An 8,861-nucleotide genomic window follows, 5' to 3' on the forward strand; every position below is an offset into this window, starting at 1 on the left:
ATCTTCCTTTTATGTTTCCTGTGTTGTTCAATGTTTTGTCCATAGAATCCTTCAATATTGCAATTCAAGGTCTGAGATGTGTATATGTGTATGTATGTATGTGTGTGTATGTATATATATATATATATATACACACACACATACATACATACATATATGCACACACACACACACACATTCCCTCCTCCCCCATTTCTTTCTGAAATGCCAAGCATGATCTTCCCTTTTGGTTTCCTAACTTCAGATCTTAGCACATTTCATTATAATACTTTATCTTCTCAAGCCACCCTTTGAAGTATTCTGTTCAGCTCTTTTACCTCATTTGCTCCATTCGCTTTAGCTACTCTATGTTCAAGAATAAGTTTCAGAATCTCTTCTGACATCCATTTTGGTCTTTTCTTCCATGATATCAACCCCCCAATTTTCTGGTCTTCAGTCATCAGTGTTCAAGGCGTCATATCTATTCTTGAGATGGTCTCTTAATTCAGGTGGGATATACTCAAGGCTGTACTTTGGCCAGACAACCTGGGTTCAAATTCCACCTCTGCCTCTTACTGCATGATCTTGGGTAAGTGACTGAACCTCCCTGTAGCTCAGTTTCCTCATCTGTTCCTCCCTCCCAGGATTGTTGAGGTTGGAATGAAATCATGCACACAAAAGCTCTCAGCACAGAGCTCTCCCTTTTTATAAACTACTATGATGATGACCTTTGCCAAGTGTTATGTTAAACAGGGAGATGAGAGTAAAGTAGGAATAAGTAAGACAGCCCTAATTTCTGATTCCCTGAAACCTCTGGGGTTGACACAGACCAGTTCTGTTTAACTTGCCAAACCAAATAAGATAAGAAGTGAGAGAGGCCAGCTGTTCCCCTGTCAGTTACCAGGGGCCTCTGGATTTTGTGAGCCTGCTTTAAACATGGTTGCTAAGGGGCCTTGGAGAGCCGTGTGGGAAGAAGTTTCAGCCCCCAGAGAAAAAAAACACCCTATCCTCCCACTCCCACTCCTCTTGTTGGACTTCTGGGCGGAGATGCTATTCAGGGATGGGGCATCCAGGAGACTGTAAATGCTGGTTGCCGGGAGAACTTTCCTGACTGAGCACCCCTTTTGTCCCAGGCCAATTCTGCATGCAGGGCTCCTTCCATCCCATGCCACCTCACCCAGGTGCTCAGCTTGGTGGAGCCATAACTCTTACCAATTCGAACTCTCCAGGAGCAGGAGCTTCGGAAATAGGAGTAGAGGACAGGCTGAGGAGAGAGAGGATGAAGGTGCACTTTAACCCGTGCCTGGTGAGTTCCCAGCCCCAGGAGCCCACTGGAGTGAGGGGACTGGCTCCCACACCAAGGTGCTCTGAGCCACTACTGTTTTCTCTCATCCTGCTGAGCCTCCTGGCTCAGAGCTGTGCCTGAACAACTCTTCGTCAGTGGCCTGGGAGTCATGGGTGGGCCCTTGGCTCCTAGCTGTGCTGGCACGTGCTCCTGAGGTTGGAGAGGCCCCCAAAGGTGTAACTTGCCTGGGAGGGACTTCCTTACCTTACTGGACTCAGCCATGGTGCCACAGTGACCCTCGGGTTCCCAGAAATGTCTCACAGAACTATGGGGTAGGGAGAGGAACTCTGAAGGGGTGGATCCCATGAGCCAATGGGGAAGCTGGCCTAGACAGGCTCCTAGGGAACTTTGATCCTAGTCAGAAAGGGCATCTTTTTCCAACTTGTGGGAAGTTGCTCATGCAAATAATGTCCAACTTCCTGGTGGAGTCTTACTTGGTGTCCTGTGCAGACAGGGCAGCCTAGTTTTCAGGCAGGACTTTGGGTGTGTTAATGGGCTAGGAGCTGGCATACTTGGGCTCTGTCCCAGTGCAGAAACCAGCTCTACACAACCTTGGACAAATGTCTTCCCTTCTCTAGTCTTCAGTTTCCTTGTCTGTAAAATGAGGGGTTGCCCCAAAGTGACAACTCAGATTCCTTCCAGTAGTGGCAGAAAGACCCAGGATTCTAATTCTTTGATTCTTTGGTGACTGTCTCCTTCAAGTCCTCCACCCACCAGTCTGCTAAGCTCTTAGTTGGATAAGCTCATTCACTCCAAAGCTGAGGTGGCAAGCTACCAGCCCATGGTGGCCCTATCTAGCCCTCACAAGTGTTTACAAACCTTTCAATTAGTTGCCAACATTTAAAAATCAGGACACTGTGGAGTTTGGTTCTTGAGTAGCTGTAACTGATTGGAGCTGATTAGAGGCATGCCCTCTCTGATCTACGTGGCCCACTTCTCTCATTTTTGTTCCCTCTGAGCCCCTTGAAACTGAGTTTCAAGAGACTTAAAAGTTAATTTTCCTGGTGCTTCTTGGGCAACCAGCTGCAGTGTGATGAATGCTTTAGTTTGGCTTTTCTAGCCATGGTCTTGTAACTCCTACCAAATGACTGTATGTTGTTGTTGTTAAGTGCTGTTGAGTCCTCTCCGACTCATAGTGACCCTATGCACAAGCAGAACACCAGGTCCTGTGCCAGCCCCACGATCCTTGCCATACTTGAGCCCATGATTGCGTGGGATTATGCAAATAAGGTACTTGTGGCCTACTAAGGAGATTGCACAGCTTGCCAATAATGCAAATAAATTGTATGAAACACTTGGGGTGGGAGGAGACCATGCAAAAAGGTCTATGGAACCCTAAAGAAGAGACTAGTCAGTTTTTCTATCCCACTAGGCTTAAAATGAGCCATCCCAGAGGCAGAAGGGGGAACCTGACAACCACCAAGAAGAGACAGGAGCTGAGCATGTTCTTGGGATCTATGGTCCCTGTGCCGAGAACCTCCTAGACCCAGGAGACAGAGAGATAGCTATAATACTAGAGATGGTGCAAAATGGCAAGAAGTAGTGGCAGAGAAATGGCAGCAACAGACTCAGGAGACTGGTGCAAGATGGCATGGTGGGCTTCCCAGGGAAGACATGCAAAATGGCTGCAGTGGGTGTGCCAACCCATAGAGCTACTGAGCAGGAGCCTTCCCGGTGGAGTGGGGTACAGCTAGGCACTTACTTGCAGAGCTAAAGAACTTTATCAAAGCAGGGTAGAGGCCAGGCTGGGGGTCCCAGAGGCCAAGATCTAGAGATAAGCCTGCCTGTAGGCACACAACTGAGAAAAAGCTGTCCTGACAACAAAACTATATCCTCAACGGTCCCTGATCCTGAATCATAACCTATTACTTCCCTAATAAACCCCATAATTGTATTGTCTGTGAGTTCTGTGTGACCATTCCAATGAATTATCAAATCCAACATAGAAGTAGAGTGTGACATGGCAGGGACAGCTCATGCCACAACTAGTAAAAAGGTTCCCAGGTAGAGGTATGTTTGATTTCCACCTCATAGGACTCAGCCTTGGGCTTATGCTAACAATGATTCTCTCTCCTTCCTCTTCCTCTTGTGAAGCCTGACACTGCCACCATTTTTATAGTTGCTGCCTGTTCTTTTTCCCCCCCCTTATATCGGCATTTCAAAGCTGGACCCGGGACAGAGTCATCAGGGATTGTTGTTATTGGGGTTGTAGGGTCAATTCTGACTTGTGGCGACCCTGTGTGACATAGTAGGACTGCTCCATAGGGTTTTCTTAGTTTCAGTCTTTATAGAAGCAAATCACTAGGTGTTTTTCCTGTGGAGCTCCTGCGTGGGTTTGAACTGGCAACCTTTCAGTTAGCAGCAGAATGCCTACCTGTTATACCACCAGAGCTCCTTCACCAGTGATTACTCTTGAGTATTTAGGCAGACACTGGTATAGTCATAAGGATAGATATAGGACTCAGCAGGATCTCCCAGATCACCTCTGTCTAACACTCCTCTGACTATAGACGTTTCACTGGAGTTCCCTCTCCCCTCTGACACCCCAGCACTCCAAGCTGCTTTCTGAACCTGCTTTCCCCATCCCTGCACCCCAACTCCAACTCAGTGTTCTAAGCAGGCAAGGGCATAAGCCAGAACCCAGAGCCTCCCAAGATGGTTCCTGAGCTTGAGAGCCCAGCCTTGTTCTGCAGGCATTTTTTTTTTTTGGTGGGGAAAGTGAAGATGGCCTTGGCACGCGGGACAGTTGATAGGTAGTGGTACTGTCCTTGGAAGAGCAGAAGTTGGGTGACCATAATTTAATGTAGCTCCTTCCTCACGTGACCAGGCTGGAGTGGCCCCTGGGCCAAAAAGCAGAGACTGTTGGGGAGGAATAGAACACTAGAGAGCAGCAGAGGGCAGCTTAGCTCCCTGGAGAAATGCCTTACCCAATTGCTTAATGTTACACCTTTGACCACAGTCATAGTAAATGCCCCCATTATGTCTCTTGCTGGCTCATAAGTCGGAAACATGAAATCTCTTAGACATTTAATTTCTGCTCTTTCTTTTACCAGTGGTAACTATATAAACTATCATGTAGTTCTTTGTATTTGTGGAGCTAAATCTTTAATAAAATATCCATCTCATCACCACTTCTGCAAGAATTTTGTTTCCAATCTGCTCTGGTCACCTAGTGCCAGACTCTGACAAGAATATACCACAAATGCGATGACCTTAACAAACAGGATTATTCTTACAATTTGAGGCTTTAAGTCACAGGTCAAAGTGCCAGGCTCTGGGGCTGGGTGAAAGTCCCTCAACCTTGGGTTGCAGCTCTGCCTCCTGCTACCGACCCACTGAAGCTGGAGGCTTTTCTTCACTCAGACAACTGCTGGCTGCTGAGGCTGACAAACCCAAGGTTGACAAGTAAAAAGGCACAGTCCGGATGTTATCAGGGCAGGCCATTACTTCAAGTCCATTGTAAGTCCCAGGGTCGGCAGAGCATGGCAGGCTGCTGAACCACACAGCTACATGCAGGGTCCAAGTGTGCCATAAGCTAGAGACCATTCCCCAAGGCTTCTGCTTATATAAAGGAAGCAGACCACATTCCCTAAGGCAGCTACTCAGCTGCTCACAGTAGATTCCACCATGGAGTTGATTACCAGTCTCATCATGAGGAATACTACATCCAGCTGCCCAGCCACTCAACCAGGCCCAGCCAAGTTGACACACAAACTGAACTACCACACAATCCAACTCTAGATTCTCATCACTCTTCAAGATCTTATTTCCTGTCTCTTATATATGCTTTTTGAGAAAGATCTTTAAAATTCCACTTCGAAATAGGACGGCTATACAGGAGCGTGGTGACTAAGACATTTGACTTCTAACAGAAGGCTGGCGGTTCAAACCCACCAGCCACTGCGGGAAAGGAGGACTGGGCAATCTACTTCCGTAAAGATTTACTGTCTCAGAAACCCAAAAGTCATCGTTATGAGTCGTAATCGTGTTGATGGCAGTGAGTTTAGTTTTTCAATACAGTATGAAACAAACAAAACCTATTGCTTTGGAGTCTTCAATTCGAAGTAGAACCGCCCCATAGTTTCCAAGGCTGTAAATCTTTACAGCAGACTGCCACAACTTCCTCCCGCGAGGCAGCTGATGAGTTTCACCGCTGACCTGACTAGCAGCCGAGGGCTACTCTACCAGGGCTCCTCTACAGCATTAAACGACGGTGTATCCCATCCTTCCAGCTACAATTGCGGTCTACAAACTTCAGTTGCAAATAAGAATCATCTGAGGCTCTTATTTAACATGCAGATTCCCAAGCCCTTTCTTCCAGAGACGTATAAAGTAGCTTCCGGGAGCGCGCCGGGGCGAGACACGCATGTTACACCTGGCAAGCTCCCCAAGTGACTCGATGTGCCACGCCTCATATCGCCCCTGGTGCTCTCTTAAAATGCAAGCGTCCTAGAAAGCCATCCTCTAATTGTTAGGACCGGTTGACCGGCTGGGAGAGGAGCAAGCAGGGCTGTGCGGAAGAAAGACGAGGGGCAACATCTGGAAGCGCTAGTATTAGTAGGGGAAGAGAGAGGATACAGTGACAGCGCCCGCCAGCACGCTCCACCCAGGTCCGCCCCTTTAGTCCAATCCAGCCTGGACCGTACACGCTAACCCGCAGTGCGCAAGAGCAGAGCGTGACCCGCGCAGCGCACTGCACGCTGGGAGTCGTTGGCGGACCTCCGAGTGGAAGGAGCCCCACACCCCCTCCAGGAGTTCGAGCGTCTTAACTAGCGCCCCTCCCTGGATGCGAAGCACAGACCTTCCCAGCTTGCATCTCGCACTTCTAGAGACCCCTGGTCCAGGGCGGGAAACTTGGCGCCTGGAAGTCGCCGACTCGTCGCCGATTAAGACCCAGCGAAGAACCTTGCCTTCTTCTTGGTAGAGCGTGGGATTGGACTAGAATGATCTTAACCCGCTCTTCTAGTTCGCTTCGACCTTCTGCCACACCCCCAGTCCCGGCACTGTTGGGAAATGCAGTTTTTTGAGCTCGTCTTCTCGTCTGCCCTGTCCTGCCTGGTCCTACCAGTACCGTCATGCTCTGCGCCACCAGCCGCCTCTTAGCGGCCAGGGCGGTGACCACATTTCCCGCCCAGGCTAGAGCTCGGGGCTCCGCGCAACGATGCCGCCGGCGAGAACTACATTTCCCGGGTCACCCTGCGCTGCCCTTTTGTGACTTCTTGGCGGGGCGGGTGACAAGACCAATCCTGCCACCGGGCCGGAGAGTTATCCTGAGGAGGGGAAGGATGCCGCCCGTAACGGGCGGAAGCCTGGCTGGATCAGAGCTGCGGGCCCGGCGGGATAGCTGTGGGCCGCAGGCTACTAGGGCGGTGGGCCCGGACGTGGCCTCTGAGAATGCAGCGCGAAGCCCCAAACGGCCTGCTCAGGGCTCGTGGCGCCTTGAGGCAGCCGGTGGGTGGGCCCTGTTGGTCCTGGTGACGCTGCTGTCCTTCGCCACCCGCTTCCACCGTCTGGATGAGCCACCGCACATCTGGTGAGTGGCAGAGAGACTTGACAGGAGCCATGGCAACCCGGAGGAAGGGACGCCGCCCTCTGATTGGCCCGGGACACGGAGGGGGCGGGGCGATATTAACCAGAGTCGGGGCCGGGGATGCGGTAAAGGGGAAACTGAGGTTTCTAGAGGTTGCCTGTGACGAGGACTGATTTTGTTCTGGTGGGTAGCAGTGGCGTTCTCATGCCTTTCAGGTTATGCTGGAGAGTCTCACCTGGCATTCAAATTGTGGTTTTTAAAGCTGCTTTGAACTGTCCAAGTTTTGGAAATTCTTAGCACAGAATTTCCCAGACTTGAGTTCTTAATTCTCAGGCTCTTCAGGCATCAGCAGAGGGGGAAATTCCTAACCGAGTGCCTTCATTTTCGGGAGCAGAGATAGTTTTAGCCTCCAGGTGGCAAGGGTTCCAGAAGGCAGGTCTGTGGTGGTCCTGTGAAAATTATCAGTCCGATTGAAACATAACGGTCTATGTGTTTGCACACACACGAGGCGGGGGCGGTCCATGTTTGGGAACTGCTGTTGTAACCTCTGGCACATCCGAATAGTTCAGGACTAGCCATGACCACGTGAGCTTTTCTGTTTTCATAACAAGATGACGAACTCAGCAGCAGGTCAGATCGCCAGCAACAGCTGGCATTCACTTAGACGAACCATATGGTTGTTGGCAGGCTGTAGTGCGGGGTGGAGGAGCCAGGGGGAGCATGAATTGTTCACCTCTAGGTGTCTGAGGTATTCCTTCCCCAGTGCCGGGTTTGCTGCTCTGCTTTTACTGCCATATAATCTGTGTGTCCAGTCTAGTACCCATAACTTCACCTTTTCTCCAGTCATTTCTGTTAATACCCAGACCTTTATGTCTGGAGGAGCTGGGTATGAGAGAGACAAGGACATTTTTAGAAAACTGACTGAGATGCAGTATGTCTCCCACCCTGGCCCATTAGACCGCTGTAGGGGGCCAGCAAGCAGTGTACCCAACTAAGTTATCAGTCTTTATGCTCTAGGGCCGTGTCAGTCCAACAAGACATTTCCGGTGACTAAATTAGAATTAAGTTGGGATTTTATAGACCCCTTGCTCACACCCTTATCCCCAGGCTGATCAGGAAATACTTTGTCCTGATCCTTACCCAGCTGGTAGCCAAGAGGAAATGACTCCTTTCTGGGGATGACTGCATGAGGTGAGCCTCCTGCTTTACTCAGGTGTGTGGGCCAGGTGGAGGAGAGGTGGAAGCAGTCAGAGATCTTTCTGAGTTGGTTTTTGAGGGGCCGTTTCAGTGGTTGACAATACTGGATGCTGCCCCGTGGACACCATCAGCTTCACTGTGACTCAGTGATAGGATTCCCACCCTCCGTCCTGTGGACCTGCGTTTAGTTCCTGTGCGACACGCCCCATGCTCAGCCACCACCCACCTGTCGGGAGGCTTGCGTGTTGCTACGATGCTGAACAGGTTTCAGTGGAGCTTCTCGACTAAGACAGCCTGGGAGTAAAGGCCTGGCCATCTACTTCCAACCATCAGACAGTGAAAACCCTGCGAATCACAGTGTTCTGATCCACGGCTAATCACCGGGATGGCATGGGACTGGGTGTTGTTTTGTTGGGCATAGTGTCACCAGGGGTTGGAGGCTGACTCCAAGGCAGCTAACAGCAGCAAAAACCATCAGAGACCCAGGCACAAGCATTTATGGGAACCTCTGCCAGTCAAGGGCCCCACTGTTGTTGTTGTTGCCTGTTAAGTGCCGTCAAGTCGTTTCCGACTCATAGCGACCCCATGCACAGCAGAACGAAACACTGCCCGATCCCGCGCCAGCCCCACAATCCATGCTATACTTCAGCCCATCATTGCAGCCACTGTGTCAATTCATCTCGTTGAAGGCCTTCCCCTCTTTTGTTGACCCTTCACCCTACCAAGCATGACATCCTTCTCCAGGGAATGGTCCCTTCTTACAACATGACCAAAATAGGTGAGACGAAGTCTGGCCATTCTTGCTTCCAA

The 8,861-nt window shown here is 50.2% G+C and overlaps 2 protein-coding genes across 2 annotated transcripts in view; one reads left to right on the forward strand and one right to left on the reverse strand.

Annotated features, from left to right (window-relative positions):
• Positions 1-1,546, reverse strand: part of GSTZ1 (glutathione S-transferase zeta 1) — a 13,568-nt gene extending 12,022 nt beyond the window's left edge. Inside the window, exons 1-2 of the mRNA XM_007941336.2 lie at positions 1,529-1,546; positions 1,192-1,243 (exon numbers count right to left, since the gene is read on the reverse strand). Coding sequence (XP_007939527.1) covers positions 1,192-1,243; positions 1,529-1,546 — 70 coding nt within the window. The remainder of the gene's footprint in view (positions 1-1,191; positions 1,244-1,528) is intronic.
• Positions 1,547-6,399: 4,853 nt separating this feature from the next.
• Positions 6,400-8,861, forward strand: part of POMT2 (protein O-mannosyltransferase 2) — a 49,674-nt gene continuing 47,212 nt past the window's right edge. Inside the window, 1 exon segment of the mRNA XM_007941409.1 lies at positions 6,400-6,857. Within this exon segment, the coding sequence (XP_007939600.1) occupies positions 6,400-6,857 (458 nt within the window).

Source organism: Orycteropus afer, unplaced genomic scaffold (genome assembly GCF_000298275.1).
Source record: "Orycteropus afer afer isolate SDZICR_OR568_19922 unplaced genomic scaffold, OryAfe1.0 scaffold00079, whole genome shotgun sequence".
NCBI lineage: Eukaryota > Metazoa > Chordata > Mammalia > Tubulidentata > Orycteropodidae > Orycteropus > Orycteropus afer.